We start from the raw sequence: 17,034 nt of genomic DNA, 5'->3' as shown, positions 1-17,034 counted from the left end.
ATTTTACCATGGATTTATCTAAAATTCATACAAAGTAGGGTTGCCAGATAAAATACAGGATGCCCAATTAAATTTGAATTTAAAATAAATAAGGAATCATATTTTAGTATAAGTATGTCCTGAATATTCAAGTGGCATTTAAAATAATAAAAAATAGCAAACTATGTACTGAGAGTCTACCAAATATTGTATAAAGCATACTTAATATTAAAAACTTATTGTTTACCCAAAATTCAAATTTTACTGGGCACCTTGTATTTTAATCTGCTAAACCTAATTCAATCAAATTCTGTTCTTTCCATTCTCAGAAGTGTCTTTCCATTTTTCAAAGGTTAATTCTCTGACCTATGGTATTGATCTTTTGCTTTACTACATATTCTTCTTCATTCTACACGTTCCTTCCCTTCTACTTTCAGCTATGCTCAGGTCATCCCTACTATGCTATTAACGGTCTCAATTCTCCACTCCTCCATGAACCCATGCCTTTTGCCATGTCACTTTGAAATTTCTCTAAGGAAGTGAATTCTATTTCCCCACCCCTTGAATCTGGGTCACATAATCTGCTCTGGCCAATAGAATGAGGCAGAAGTGCCAATGTGTTGGTTTGGAGTCTAGTTTCTGCCTATCCTGTTAAAACTGTTCTATCTCCATGAGAAATATATGTCCGCACAAGCCAGAGAGCCCCAGGAGGAGGATGACAGGTAAGTAAAACAGTCCAGCTTAAAGCCCCTACTAGGCTTGCAGATGTACGAGCAAGCCCAGCTGAGAGTCAACTCTTAGACATGTGAATGATAATAATAATTACCCTTTTAAGCGACTGTGTTTTAGAGTGTTATGCAGTAAATGCTAAATGAAACATCTACCCTGAAAAACCTCTTCTTGGCCTTACAATCCCAACTTTCTTTCCTACACTTCCAAACTGCTGCAAAAGTCTCCTTTATTTTTTGGCCTCTGCTCTCTCGCCACCTATTCTTAACTGTACTACTTCTTTCTTAAATGACACCCCAAACCTCCTAATTGTCACACCTATAGCTTTGGCTCTGTCCTTATCCACCTTGGCCTCTGATACTGCAGATTACCTAAAACCGCAGTTAAATTTCCCCCTCCTCAACTGTACTGCACTTGTCTCAATTTCTTTGTTTCATCTACTTCAGGGGCTCACCTTTTCTCTTCCTCTCTTCTGGGCGTTTATTCATTCTCCCAACAGCAACTATCATATATTTGACTCACACATCTTTATCTCCACCCCCATCTCCCTTCTAAGCTCTAGTTCAGTTGGTTCTGAAACTATGTAAGCGTGCACTGGAACCACCCAGAGTGCTAATATTAGGATTGCTAGGGCCCCACTTCTCGAGTTTCATATTCAGTAACTCTGGGGTGAAGCCTGACAATTTACAGTTCTAACCGCTTCTCAGGTGATGCTGATGCATCACTTTGAGAACTATCCTAGTTTCATATTTCCAACTACTAGTCTCCACCTGGTTATCCACAGGTGTCTCAAACATCACAGACCGTGTCAATTAGGGTTTTTTAATTGTAAACCCAAGGAACCAGTTTGGACTAACAAGCAAAACAAAGAATTTATGAGGGAGCTCACAGACTCGATGTGAGGGCTGGTAAACTGTGCTCCAAATAAGAATGGAACCAGAAGCAACTAGACAGTAGGAGCATTACCTCTAAGTCTGAAGAAGTAAACAGTTTTTTGTGTTCTTGAGTCCCTCTCTTCAAGATTCAAAATTTTTTTTGGGGGGGGCACATTTACACCATGGAATACTATGCAGCTGTAAAAAGGAAGGACCTTTTAACCTTTGGCACAGCGTGGAGGGAACTGGACAGTATTGTGCTAAGTGAAACAAGCCAGTCAGAGAAAGACAAGTACCACATGATCTCACTTATCTGTGGAATATAATAAACAAAATAAACTGATGAAAAAAGTGATCCAGAGACACAGAAGCATGGAATAAACTGAGGGGTCTCAGAGGGAAGGCGGGGAGGGGGTGTGGGTGGGGAGAGATTAATCAGGGAACTTGTATGTTTATGGGCATGGCCCATGGACGAGGACATTGGTGTGGGAGGGCCTGGGGGTGGAGGGGATCAGTGAGGTTAAAAGGGGGACATCTGTAATGGTCTCAACAATAAAGATAAAGAAACATTAAAAATAAATAAATAAATAATAAAATAAATTTTTCTAAAAAGATTCAATTTTAAACGAGAGTCCTCTACCCATCCCTCAGCTGTGCCAGATAAAAGCAAAAAAAAGGATTGTGGTGGAAATGGCGACCAAAGACTCCTCGTGTTTTATTCTCTCCTCATTCAGGCCCTCATAACCAAGCGGCTAGATTATTACAATAACCTCTTAACTGGTTTTCTAGTCCCTAATCTAACCTCCAAGTCATTCTCTACATCATCTTCAGTTATCTCTTTAAAACACGTCATTTTTTTCTTTGCCTTGTCTGGTGTAGTGTTCCTGTCTTATCTTGTTTTAAGTAAAAAAATTTGCTTTTCTTTATGTACAAGTGGTTGGGATACTTTCACCGTAGCAGACTCATAAAATGGAAAAGTAGTTTTAGAAGGCAGGGTATACAGCCCATTGTTAAATGAGGACCTTAGTAACCAAGCCAGGGTCAGAGTGGTCCTCAAATTTTGCATAGAGAGGTCTCTAGGAGCCTTTAAGAGATCAATGTCTCACTAGACTAAAAATTCCCTCATGACAAGGACCTAGTCCTCATTTTATCACTAGCACCTAGCTCATAGTAGCACTTAATGAAATGAATAAAGTCATCTCTAGGCCCGCCCTACTTTAGACTACAGGCATACCTCAGAGATATTGTGGGTATAGGTTCAGACCACCCCAATAAAGTATCACAATAAAGCAAGTATTAATCTTTTTGCTGGCAGAGGGTCTGCCTTCAATTTGTAGAAAACACATCTGTGAAGCACAGTGAAGTGAAACACAATAAAACAAAATATACCTGTACTGAACTCTTAACTGATTTCCTGGTCTGCAGTCTGCTTATCTCACTACCAAATCCTTCCTGTATACTACTGCTAAACAGAGCCAATTATCATTTTCTGCTTAAAACCTTCTGACTTCCTAGTACATGCTTGCCAACTCTAAACTTCTCAGTATTCAAAGTCTTCCATAACCTGGTTCTAACCAATTCTCCTAGGCTTTCTTCCATTCCTTATACCGTTAATTAATCTAGACGAATAAGATTTCTTTAACATAACTTCCTTTTTCTGCTCTTGGTTTGGTTCCACTTTTTGGAACATCTTTCTTCCATGAAGTCTATCCTACCCTACATTCAAAGTCTAGTTATACCTGTCAGTGTTCTCAATCATTTTTAATCTATGACCTACCATCCCAGGTTCTTATTGGTCATTTTCCCTTGTATCCCATATACCCCTTAACTCCCTAGTAAAGTATCTTTCTGTTTGAAGCTTTTGTTAATGTCATTTGCATATATACTTCGCAAGAGCTATTTAAATACATGTCTTAAGTGATCACTGTATACTTGTATTATTTGCCCTATCAGCCTTTAAGAGCTTTTCGGAGATGTCCATCACAAATTAATCTTCTGTATTCCCCAGAAGTTTAGTGCCTTACACATAGTAGTAATGAGTAAAGTCTGTTGAACAGATGACTAAATGGATGTCTATAATGTGGGGCTAGTGTTTGGGGCTGATTACCTTTCAGGTACCAGCCAGTGAATATGCCAAGAATTCCTGAACTGTTGGAATCAAGAGTTAAAATCTTGGCAGCTTGGAACTGGAAAGTGAGTCTAAACCAAAGATGATCAGGTTGAGCAGAGAATCAAATGCTAGGAAGCCAAAATTAAGCATCAGGTAAAAAGATCAAAGGGTGAACCTGAGAGAAGCATACAGCAAAGGGTATGGAATCAGGCAAAGACACCATAGAAGCCACAAAGTTTAATAGCAGGTTGACGGGGATCTGGGATGGTGGACTTCTTTAAGGGCTTGTGTACAGCACTTACCAAGTCAAAATGAGTGGTTTGTTAGTAAAATGGAGTTTCCTAAGAATCATAAGTTGGATTGGCAACCATGTATCATTTCTAGCAAAGAAACACATATATGAAAACAAATTAATAATAGCAAATACAGTGAAATATAAATAGACCTGCTTTGAGAGGTAGATTTAATCTGAGCTCCATTTTCTTGCTTCTGCCTCATCACCTTAATTTGTTTCAAAAATTTGCACAAGTTCACATTTAAGTTCTAATATATTTTTAAATTCCTCTATATTATGAATAAAGAAAAATATTTTAAGAGATATATCTTCATAGTACCAATACCAAATACAGAAACTCCTCAAGAATTTTTTTTGCTACATTTTTTAGACTTTTAATCTACCCATCAGTAAAACTGTAATAAGAACACTATTCCTAATAACCACTGATTTTTCTACATTAACTATTCATAGACTGCAAAAATTCCAAGAATATTTTACACAGCTTTAAAGAACAAAACAAAAAAACTTAAAAATGTAAAACAAAAATCCTAACTATAAGAAATGCATATTTTATTATTGGGAGCTCTAAAGGGTTTAATTCCTATAGCTACCTTGCCCTAAATAGCATTTATATGCCTGTCAATCTGTGAGGTTGGGTTGAGCAGCTCTCTGCCACACACAGCGTTTCCTTGTACTAATTAGCAAGCATTGTGGCAAAGACTAATGTCCACATGAAAAGCACAGCAAAATTCACTTTAAATCCTATTGTAAATGTGCAATAGTCCTTTGCATGAATTGTAAATTTTGTTATTTTGAATTAAATTAAATGCTGAATTATGTACTTTTTTAAAGCCTATATTGTTCTTCCTGATATTACCGAGAGAAGGATAAACTACCATATTAATGTCTTTAAAATTTAATATATTTGGCAAGCAATACAGAAAAACAGAAAAAATGCATAGCAAGGAGCTAGGTGACCTGGATCTCACTTACTCTGTGGGGTCTTAGGCAAGTCATTTATTCTGAATCTCAATTTCCTCATCATAAAAGCTAAAGGCATGAAAGTGTCAATGATTCTTGCGAGGAAGAATGCATTGGAATTGCCTGTGGACATTTTTACCTGGTAGACGTGAGAAGGCAGGGCCTGGATAACTGTAGCTTCACAACACTTCGTAAGTGATTCTGAAGCGTATTACTTACTGGTCAAGAACCAATGGTCTAGGACAGAACCAGGAACAAGATGACAGCATAGGTAACCGCTGTACCCACCGCCTCCCACAACCACATCAAAATTACAACTAAAATACAGAACCACCATCACTCAGAACCTCCTGAGATCTAGCTGAACAGAAGTCCTACAATGAAAGAACTGAAGGAGCAACAAGACTGGTAGGAGGGGCAGAGACAAGGGCGAATCCGGGCTGAATCCTGGAGACTCCACCGGGGGCCCACACCCAGTGCCGCGGTTTAAATCTCGGAGGGATATCTTGGCAGTGGAGGTTTCCTGGAGGAGTGAGGGGTCCCAGCCCCACAGCAGGCCCCCCCGCCCAGGGTCCCAGGGCCAAGAAGAGAAGTCCCCACAACTTAAGGCTGTAAAAACCAGTGGGGACTGTCGCTGAGGAACACAGAGGCTGCGGGGGTCCCAGGCAGCTCCTCTTAAAGGGCCTGCACATGGACTCACTCAGACGCGCTCCCTTTGAGCCCCAGCACTGGGCAGCAGCTTGAAAGGAACCTGGGACATTTGGGGAGGAATTTGCCCGAAATCAGGGCGAGAGGTGGAGGGGCAGCTTTCTCCCAGACAGAAGAGCTGGCAGAGGCCATTGCTCCTCTGGCGAGCCCTCCCCGCCCAAAGCCGGCAGGCAGGCGCCATATTTGAATCGCCAGCACCTGACTCACACCTTTGGCCCCGCCCCGTGATTCCCGAAGGCCCCACCCCTCCCCGCCTCCAAGCTCATCCAGACCACTTCTAGCCGCTTTTCTATGCAACTGGCCTCTCGAGCCTCATGCTTAGGACTTTCCTAAAGTCTCTCAAATAAGCGGCAGCGTGCCCCACACAGCTTGATAAGTGGCCCCAGGCCTGGCACTAGTGGCAGTCTGCATTGGCTCATAGCTTGGCCTCTCCTAGACACTTCCAAGCCCAGCACAAGTAGCAGCCAACTCTGGTTTGCTGTGTAGCTCAGGCTGGGTGGCCCTGGGTAAGGCACTGGCACAGGCTGACTTTGCACCCACTAGGAGGCCCCAGAGACAGTGCACCTGGTGGTCAGACTCGACCACGCTGGGTTACAACCCTACCACATCCATGAGTGAACACTCAAGGGGCGCACTTGGTAAACACCAAAGCTCCACTAAAGTAAATCCTGATCCATAAGGGTGTCTCCAGCACAGCAGCTCTTTGGCTGTAGTTGCAGCTGGTCTTCACAGCTGATTGGCCTGGGGGTCAATTCCTCCCAGTGACGCCAACAGCAACCAAGGTTCAACTACAACAGGACAGTGCACACAGCCCACAGGGGAGCACCTAGAAGGCCCAGCTCAGGTGACTGGGGAAGCTGGGCCACTGGACCCTACAGGACACCTACTACACAAAGCCACTCTACCAATTCCAGGAGACACAGCAGCTCTGCCTAATACACAGAAACAAACACCTGGAAGGAGCCAAAATGTGGAGGCAAAGAAACATGTCACAAAGGAAAGAACAGAAGAAATCTCCAGAAAACGAACTAAATTCAATAGAACCAAGCAAGCTACTAGATACAGAGTTCAGAATTATGGTTATAAGGATGCTCAAGGATATTAGTAAGACTATTAAGGAAACAAGTGAGGCCATCAATAACATAATAAAGTACCCATCAGAAATGAAGGCTACACAAACTGAAATGAAGAATAATTTACACGGAATCAACAGAATAGAGGATGCTGAGAATCAAGTCAGCAATTTGGAATATTAGGAAACAAAAAACACCCAACCAGAAGAGCAACAAGAAAAAAGAATCCAGAAATATGAAGATAGTATAAGGAGCCTCTGGGACAACTTCAAGAGGCCCAACGTTCATATTATTAGGGGGTGAGAAGGAAAAGAGAGCAAGAAATTGAAAACCTATTTGAAAAAATAATTACAGAAAACTTACCCTATCTGGTGAAAGAAATAGACTTACAAGTCCAGGAAGTACAAAGGGTCCCAAACAAGAGGAACCCAAAGAGGCCCACACCAAGACACATCATCATTAAAATGCCAAAGGTTAAAGAAAAAGAGAGAATCTTTTTTTTTTTTTAATATATTTTTATTGATTTCAGAGAGAGGAAAGGAGAGGGGGAGAGAGAGATAGAAACATCAATGATGAGAGAGTCATTGATCGGCCACCTTCTACAAGCCCCGACTGGGGACTGAGCCCGCAACCCGGGCATGTGCCCTGACGGGGAATCGAACCCCAATCGCCCGGATCCTAGGTCGACGCTCAACCGCTGAGCCACACCCGGCCGGGCAAAAAAGAGAGAATCTTAAAAGCAGCAAGAGAAAAGCAGTTAGTTACCTACAAGGGAGCACCCATATGACTGTCAGCTGATTTCTCAAAAGAAACCTTGTAGGTCAGAAGGGAGTGGCATGAAATATTCAAAGTGATGAAAAACAAGAAACTACAATCAAGATTACTCTACCCAGCAAAGCTATCATTTAGAATTGAAGGTCAGATAAAGAGCTTCACAAATAAGAAAAAGCTAAAGGAGTTCACCACCACCAGGCCAGTACTACATGAAATGTTGAAGGGTCTTCTTTAAGAAGAAGCTAATGAACAAAAGAATCTGACAAACTAAACAGATCCAGAAATATTGATGCATGCAACAGACGATCATATTTCAGAGAGAAGAGGGAAGGGGGGTGGAGGGTGGAAAGAGATTAACCAAAGAAGTTATATGCATATATGCATAACCCATGGACACAGACAGTAACAGGGTGAAGGCCTGAGGAGGGGGCGGAAGTGAGGTAGAGAGGGTCAATTGGGGGGGGGGGGAATGGGACACCTGTAATACTTTCAACAATAAAGATAAATTATAAATAAAAAAATAAAAATACATTAAAAAGAACCAATGGTCTAAATAATTTCCGAGATCTTCTGCAATTCTGAAAGTCTACTTTTTATATACAGTCAATGGAATTTTAATAGTTCCTAGCTTTCATCATTATTCTCTTCTTGTTAATGAAAAAAATGTAGTTTAGGAAACAGAAACCAACTCTAAATGATAAATAATAGCTTATAGTTACTGAGTGCTTATGAGTTCTAAGATATCAACTTATTTAACAAACATAGCTCAATCCTCACAACAACATTTTGAGGTAGGTACAGTATTATCATCTGTATATTACATATGAGAAAACTGAGGCTCAGAAAGTAATTTGCCCAAAGTTATAGAGCAGGTTAATAGGAAAACTGAGATGTAGAGCCTAAACCCTTAACCAGTATGCTACACTGTCAAACAGTATCCACCACTGTTCCCATCCAAATAGCACTGCTTTCCCTGCTACTTTGGGAAGGGAGGGGGAAGATGTTTTTAGAAAATCTGTGTGGTCAGAAATGATGGAAGGCAGAAATTGGGAAAGACAAGAATGAAAGGGCGCTGGAGCCTAAGGCCCCTGGCCCTGAGTTACAACTAGACCATTTAGATTCACAAAAGCCTCTCTAAAAGGGTAAAATATCCGTAGGAGTGATTTTCCTTCAATTATCATTTCATTCCATTATGTCTGAGACATGTTCTTATTGACTGATCAAATATTAATTTAAAAAACATTAGAAATTTACCTTCTTGGATCAACTAGACCCAAAACTATAAAGTAAAACAGATTAAGTAAGCACAAAAGCAAAGTTAGAGTCAGAGAGAAGGTAATGAGAATTGAAACGATTAAGCCTATGACTACTTTTCAGTATACAAAGGGGAACTTATAATACTCTGCCTTGGCATATGGAATGTGAAGTTCAGATGGTAGGGACTAATACAGGATCATATTTTCTATGCTATGCGTTTAAAATCTTTAAGATTGAAAAAATCAATTTTATTGAGAAAGTAAGGAAATATAAGTGTTGATCTGTATCTACACATCTGAGGAAAGTCTTTCCTGGTCCCTGGAATGAGAATGCAAAATGAGGCTCAAAGCCCAGAAGAGTTCACTGTCAATAACAAAGATTATTAATGAGTTTTCCTGGAATGTGATTTAAGCTGTGGAAAGTACAGTAGGGCCTTTGGAGCCAAGGAAAACTACCCTGAGATATGCTGCTGTATACAGACACCTTGTTTTTGAGGCTTTGTACCTTGAGTAAGTTGGGGACTTAATCTGACATTACTCTATGTGTGTTTGCTCTCTTCCTTTCTAGCCATAATCCACTGGAAATGCTCCAATATCAATTCTGGATAGGATATTTAAATGAGGGTCCTGGAGAGCTTAAGTATCAGATCTAATATTGCTCTATTCTGAAAGCTTCTTTTATTTTTTGTTCCTCAAACATCATCTTTAATTTATAGGCTCACTGGTCTCTCCCTTAAAACTATTACTGATAATTTATGGAAGTAGGAGAGTTGAGAATTGTTTTTAATAATTTTGCTTCTCCTTGTAACTGAGATTAATTGGTTAAAAAGATGAGAACAGATTGAAATTCAGCTCTCACCACAATGATTAATTTGTCTTCCCTTTAGTTTAAAAAAGAGAGAAAACCCCATTCTTTTAGACAAAAAATATTTTATTAACCATTCAAGCAATACATATTTATGTACCATCTTATACCCAGGCAGGTACCATGAATAAATCGGGGAAACTTGCAATGAAGTCTTTTGAGAGTGGGTTGAGTTGATAGCAATTGCCTCCAGAGTTTGCTGTACTTACTTACGGCTTCCAATCCCTTCTGGAAGAGAATGAATTTGTTTCCATGAAGGGCTGGGTAAAAATTTGGATTAGATCAGGGTTTTTCAACTTTGACACTGTTGACACCTTGGACCAGATAATTCTTTCTGTTGTGAGGGCTGTTTAGCTACATCCCTGGACTCTTCTTACCCATGACATACTAGTAGCAGTTCCTCAAATGTGATAATCAAAAATATCTCAGATATTTCACCAAATGTCTCCTGAGGCTAAAATTGCCCTGGATGAGGACCACTGAACTAAATGCATCAGACATTCAACCCTACAGTAGTTAAGAAAACTGAGTTCCATGAAGATAAAGGAAAGGAATGAAACAAAGAATAATTTACCTTGAATTTCACTAAATTTACTAGAAAACAAATAAAAGCAGTCAAATAATTGAATAAGGAAGAAAATCTTGTCAAATTATTATGCCCTTCTGCCCACTGCTTAGAATAGAGATGAATGGAAAGACACTGACAAGACAGACTCTTTCCTACGACAGAAAGACTAGTATATAGGTGCTACTCAGAAGATTCTCTACAGTAGAGGGGTAAAAGTAATAGATCTAAAGTTAGAAGGCACATGTTTTCACTAAATAGCTTCATTTCTTTGGACCTCAGCTTTCTGATCTGTAAAATGGATGTGTGGTGGGAAGGCAGTAGAGAGGGTTGTAAATAGATCTTTTAAATTTTTAATTCAATAAATGTTGAAGACATATTCTAGGCACTATACTTGGAACTAGTATATAAAAGATGAAGAGACATGGTCCCTTCCTTCAAGGAAAGCAGTAACTCCTCTTTGAGGGCACTTCTGTCACAGTGGCATGCAGTGCCCAGGAGGCCAGGGGTATTAAATATCCTGCACAATGAATTGTTTCATTCAAAATACCAGAAGCCCCTTTAAGAAACACAGAACTCAGGGTCAACTTCATGGGCATGCCAACTGTGCAGTCATACAGGGCCCAGTGATTGGTTTAATGCTCTGCAAGTCACCATTCTGAAAATCTTAATACCTTTGTTTTAACGTCTGTTTGACAAATAAGGTCTAGTGGTATAATGGGTCATACATGCAAAAAGAGGAGGCGATTATTGTGTCCTTTCTTCCTTGCCATCCTGTTTGCATATAGTCTTCACAATGCCTCATAAGCACAAGATTCTGGTGGACCTATGACATATAAGAACTCTGGGAGTCACAAAGTGAGTGACAGCTCCAAGAGGGCTATGCTTTCCATTTGAACCAGAACTTGCTTCAGGTGTAGAAAGAAGGCAACAGCATCCTAAGAAATACAAGTGACCAAAAAACCCTATCATATCCTTTCTTGTGTGTGTTACTTCCCTGAATTACCTTTTATACTGAAAATGACACAGAAGGAAGGGGAATGGTAGGGCAATCCATAGTTCCTTTTCCTTTCAGTCCTTCCTTACTCAGGTTGGTAGGATGTGTGCCTATCAAGAAGGAAAATAAAAAGTCAAGTTGGTTTTGTGCAGCACTTACACTGTTCTGATAAGCACGAAATACATATCCATGCATAAGCTATGAAATATGAATTGTAATTCTGGGGATTCCATGTATTAGTTAAATGTTCTTATATTTGCATTTATAAATGGCATTGCACAATATAAAAATAAATGGTAAAATTCATTCTAATAATTTAAAATTTGAATTTTTCTTTACTTAGAATGGCATTAAAAAACAAATAGGAAAATCATGACAAGTTGATGGAGAGATGACAAAGACAGAAAAGGCTTTATATTTTAGTACATATGGCTCTTTTCCCCTGCTTTTTTGAACAAAGGACCCCATATTTTTTATTTTGCTCTCAATCCCCAAAATTATGTAGCTTGCCATGACTGAGCTAGTTGAAGCAGAAAGGAATTAAAGGATAGTATTTAGCTCACAGATCTCCAAGGGGACCAGAGAACCATGCCTGGATAATACATAGCCAGAAACAACATCCACGAAAAACCAAACTAGGAAGAACACTCATCTCGTATCACAGGGCTATTTTAGCAGAAACCCATTCCAGCACCACCTGCCAGTCAGCACCTATAATTCTAAAAATGGATGTCAGAACTCCTCCCTGGCTACCCAGAAGAATCAGAAACCTCCACCATGGTGTTGCCAGAAAATCCCATCTCCCTGAATGCAGCTGAGGCATCTCATTGCTCACTTTCACAACCACATCTTGAATGTGTGCATCTGCTTGCTGGAAACTAGATCACATGTAGTGATATGCTGAAACCAAGTCACTATCATTAGCATCTTCTCCAACTAACTCCATATACAGTGAAGTGACTTTGGAAGCATAGGGGTATTTATACCATGAAAACTGGCCAATGCTACAAATCAGGGTCTTTCCCCTCCTCCAGCCATTGTTAAATATTCACTAGCATATCACTCATCTCGTATTAGCACTCTTGCTGCAAGGGAGTCTGGCAACTGCAGCTTTTATTTTCTAAGTTTCTAAAGTACAAAAAAGCAAACTAAAAGGGTTGGATGAGTATTGAGTAAGCCATCCTACAGTATCTGCCAAAAAATTATGGTAGCCATTGCCTTTTGTTCTAGGTTATAAATTGCTACCAGGTAGATGCTAACAGACATCGAACAGTACTGGTACAGAAGGCTGGGCAGGCTTTTACTACAGGCATGCATGACATGATGAGCATAGGTCAGTGAACTAAGAGATAATAAAATGTCAATTGATATGACTAAAATACGTTTCTAAGGTGCTAGACTATAACCTCTGTAAGGGCAGGGACCATGTCTGTTTTGTTTCTCACTATATCTCAAATCACCTGGCAAACAGAAGCCACTCAATAACAACAACTAAAAAGGAGATGCTTTAAGGATATTAAGTAAAGAATTCAATCTTGGCATTTCTCATATTGTATTAGATAATTTCAAATGATTTTACTGTGTTTAGATGAGTTAAACTTCTGAATGTCAACAGTTTATTATGATACTTTCACATACATTATCTCATTTGAACCTTATAACATCTCTGAGAAACTAAAACTGGAATTAGTATCCCTTCATAGATGAGGAAACAAACTCCAAAAAAAGTGATCTGGCCACACTCATTTTTCATTCTCTGACTTAAAATTCCAGAGCTCTTCCATACCTCAAGAGAATATATTTATAAAACACATTTTATAGTGATCAACTAGGAGAGTATTGTCAGGTTTTCAGTTGAACATCCACTTAAACTCAAATACATGCAATGAGCAAACTATTCTAATTTTGTGCTGCAAATGTTTTTCTTCAAGAGTGAAGGATTGGAATTGTGGTTGCCTTTTCTTAAAGTAACTGATGTTGACTCAAGAAGTAGGAGGAAAGAAATGCTTTTCTAGAAACAGCTAATCTGTGAATTTGATACTTTTACCTTTTTCTAGTTAGAAATAGTATAATTTAAATATTATGGATATAGCTCTGGCCAGTGTGCTTCGTGGTTAGAGCACTGGGCTGAGCACAGGAGGGTCTAGGGTTCGATTCCCGGTTAAGGGTTTGATCCCCTGACGGGAGGCAACCAATCAATGTGTCTCTCTCACATGTGTTTCTCTCTCTCTCTCTCTCTCCCCACCTCCTTCCTCTCTCACTAAAAAACAACAGAAAAAATACCCTCCAGTGAGGATTGACAACAAAATAAAAATTAATATTATGGATGTAGAGGGATTCTCAATTTTATATTATTTAAGAATCATGAATGTGGGGGTTGGGGTTGCTAACAATACAGATTTTTAAACCCCATCCCAAAAAATGTGATTTAGTAAGGGCCAGAATATTCAACTTTAAAGAACACTCTAGTGCCAGAGAATGCTATGAGAATCACTGGCGTTGTACTTCTGACATGCAGCTTGTACAAAATACTCATTTTGCCAGAAAATGCATTTTAATATAGTAGTCCTATTTTTAAATCACTTTCACAGCCTTCTAAAACTTAAATCAATTTAAGAGATTTTGCCTCTTAAAAATATTATTAGGCAATTTCCTGTATATTAGCAGAAATCTTGCCACCTATGTTTATAATCATTCTCTGAGGTCGAAAACTGCAGGCTAATTTACTGGTGTAATCAGTCTCAAATCCCTTGGAACGTATATTCTTATTAGCATTATATGTCATGGAATTTACAAACAGCTTCTACCAGTGATCTGTCCCTTTGGGCCTTTTGATTTTTCTATTTGAAGAAGAACCACAATGGTTTCCAATAAGGCTCTCTCACACCACTTCAAATAGCAATCTACTCACCATTAAAAGACACCTGTAAAACAAGTGTGAAAGAACGAGCTCTAATTTGGGTAGGCTGAAAATGACTGTCAAAAGTCCGAATTCAGTGGCATATTCGAATTTGAAACCACGGTTTCTGCCTCCTACTGTTTTCATCTTCTCCGTGGGAACAAACCCTTACAGGTTTTTAAGTGAACCTCTCTTTCACAGATGAGGAAACTGAGGCCATAAGACACTAAATTATTTGTTCAAGGTCACGCCCAATATTAGTGACCATGTCAGACAAAAACAACCCATCAGTTCCAATATAATGGCGAACCCAGCAGCATGTTACTATCTTCCCCCCCCCAATTTTACATCTGCAGCCCTTCCCCCACCCTCCTACTCCCGTCCTTTGAATAAAGTTGTTTTGTTTAACGGTCCTTCCCCGCCCCCTTTTGCTTTTATGTCTTCGGATAGTAAATCTAGCACAACCAGTTAATGAATAACACGGGGAGTCGTCCACATCTAACACGGTGACTTCCATCCGCCTTTTTCTCTGGCCAAAAATTTCTCGCAAAGGCTATTAGCCCTGCATTCCTCCGGCGGAGGGAGAGGAAGTCACCAGCAGCTGACAAGTCCTTACATGCCCACCGCGCGCGCGCCGGGGACGCAGCCAGCTGACACGGGGTGCAAATCAAGGAAGGCTATGCTAGGGCGAGAGGGAAGGAGAGGGGCGGGAGGAAAACACCCTGGAGGGCATTCCCTTGCACTGGCTCTGCCAACTCCGAGCAAAGCTGAGGGTGAATAAATCTCATTAAGAGGCCGGGCACACACACTGCAGAACCGCGAACAAGGCAGCGTGACGGAGCGCGCCGCACGTCCGGGAAGCGGCGCCCGGGCGGCCCTTTTATAGGCCGAAGCCCGCGCTCGCGCGCCCCCGCCCCTCCCGCGAGGCCGCGGCGGCACGAGATCTGCGCCTCCGCTCCCTCCCCCCGCGGGCGGGTTTCCTTACCTTGTAAAAGGCTGTCTCCGCGCCTGCCCCCGCCTTCTCTGCGGGATGTGAAATGGCGGTCGGGGAGGCGAGCGCGAGTGCCGCAGCTCCGGCCAATCCCGCCTAGCCGCCAAAACGGCCCCGACCCCTGGCGCCCCCCCTCCCGCAAGCCCCTCCGAGCCCATCCATGACATCGGCGCTCCACCGCCCCCTCCGCTGCCCCTCACCCAGGTGGCCGTGCCCACTGGCCGAGTCATCGATCCCCGCGCCGGGCGCCCGCCCAGCTTTCCGCCAGTCTCTTCCCTCGAAGCGTGTCTGGGGGCGGGGGAGAAAACACCTTCACCGCCTGGGGGTCCCTCTCGGACGCCCGCCCGCTCCTTCCCTTTCCCGCCGCGTCCCCTCCCCCAACTACTCGCGGCCCTCCCTTCGCCACACACACCACCTCCTTCTCCCCTCCCCCCAGTGGTTGCGTCCGTGACATCATCATCATGGCAACAAGAGCTGCAGCCTGGGACCGAGGAGCCCGTGTGATTCCCGGCGGCGGCGGCAGTGGCACCAGCACCAGCACCGACGGAAGCGCGAGGGCTCGTCTCCTGTTGCCCCTCACCGGGTGCTCCTGAGGAGGCGGCGGCAGCAGCGCCCACACCGCCCCGCCCGCCGCCGCTCTAGGTGTCTGTGTGTAAGGGGAGGGGGACGAGCGGAGGAGGAGAGGGGACGCCGCTGCGGAAGGAGCTGCCGCCGCCGCTGCCAGGTCCCTAGCGAAGAGGAGGCGGCGGCGAACATGTTTTCAGTGAGGATAGTGACTGCCGACTACTACATGGCCAGCCCGCTGCAAGGGCTGGATACCTGCCAATCCCCCCTCACCCAGGCCCCTGTCAAGAAGGTGCCGGTAGTGCGAGTCTTCGGAGCGACCCCGGCAGGTAAGCGGGCGCGGGGCGCGGGGCGCGGGCGGGAGCCGGCGGGGCGCCCGGGCTGCCCTCTCCGCCGCGCACACGCGCGCACGCCGCCGGCGCCGGCCCTCTCGGCGGAGCTCTGCCGCGTCTCCCTCCCCTCCGCCCTCCTCGCCTTTCCTCCGGTGCGTGACAAGAGGCGCAAAAATGTGGATCCGCGCGAGCGCTGCCCCCCCCCCCGCGGGGAGGCGGCAGGCACCTAGTGTTTACACTGCTCGCGGCGGCCGGGAGCGGGATCCACTCCCCCGGGTCGCGGGAGGGGAAGTGAGCGCCCGCGAACGCTGGAGCTCGGGCTCCCGGGGCTGGGCCAGGTGGCCGCGCCTCGTCCTTCGTGAAGCGGTTCGCAGGGCCCCGCTCTGAGGTCGGTGGCCAGCGGGACCACGGAATCCCCCTGCGTCTCCCAGGTGCCCCTTTCTGGAAATGGCTTTAAGAGGAGCGGGGAAGTGTCAGCTCTGTTGCCAATCGCTTTTCGTCGCCACTTCTCACCGGCGCTGTCCTCTGCCCCTTCCGGAGCTGCGGTGGGCTGGAGTGGCGCCTGGGGCCAGGTCATCTTTCTCTCATTGGAGTGACCGTGTGGTTCCGCTCGCTGCGTGTGTAGGTCGTGACTCCGAGTTTACAGTCGCGGGGGCGGGGGCGGGGCAGCGTCTTCAGGTGCATTGCTTTCAGCGAGATGTGCGTCCGGGGAAGTGGGAAATGCGTGTTAATGGTGCCCAGCGTAAAACATCCCACTTAATGGTGTAAATTTCTTAAAGACCACCCATATGCTGAGCAACATAAACATTTTAAATGCCCCTATGCTGGGGTTGTAGAGTTGCGTTGTAAATACACGTATATTTAAAACAAAAAACTATTTTTGAAGAACGAGGTGGGGAGACAGCAGTAACAGAAGCTACTTTCTCAAAAGCTTTTGGGGATTTACGATCATGTAAATAGGATTTTACAGGATGTTCTTATTTGTTTTGCTTTTCTACATGCTTTGAACTGCCTACTTGAAATAATGGAGCTGCCTCCGGAAAGGGGTGATCTTATTTC

General features: G+C 43.2%; 1 protein-coding gene and 1 long non-coding RNA gene across 6 annotated transcripts in view; one reads left to right on the top strand and one right to left on the bottom strand.

Moving 5' to 3' along the window:
• LOC308558602 overlaps nt 1–15,196 on the bottom strand; it is an 81,588-nt gene extending 66,392 nt beyond the window's left edge. The window contains exon 1 of the long non-coding RNA XR_013999034.1: nt 15,074–15,196. This is a non-coding gene — a long non-coding RNA (uncharacterized lncRNA). The remainder of the gene's footprint in view (nt 1–15,073) is intronic.
• A 317-nt stretch (nt 15,197–15,513) lies between these two features.
• The window catches only part of REV3L (REV3 like, DNA directed polymerase zeta catalytic subunit), a 129,506-nt gene continuing 127,985 nt past the window's right edge, over nt 15,514–17,034 (top strand). For 4 of the 5 annotated variants that reach the window (XR_013999033.1, XM_081140489.1, XM_081140491.1 and 1 more), the window contains exon 1: nt 15,517–15,972. Coding sequence is in view for 3 of the 5 variants with exons in the window: in XM_081140489.1 (XP_080996615.1) it covers nt 15,834–15,972 (139 nt within the window). In the remaining 2 variants the exon portion in view is untranslated. Of the gene's footprint in view, nt 15,973–17,034 lie in introns of all 5 variants that reach the window. The other variant, XM_081140490.1, reaches the window with a different exon arrangement.

This window comes from Miniopterus schreibersii (assembly GCF_964146895.1).
Source record: "Miniopterus schreibersii genome assembly, chromosome: 6".
In the NCBI taxonomy this organism is placed as follows: Eukaryota; Metazoa; Chordata; class Mammalia; order Chiroptera; family Miniopteridae; genus Miniopterus; species Miniopterus schreibersii.
Note: the sequence above shows the minus strand (reverse complement) of the source record. Positions and strands in the feature narration are given on the sequence as shown.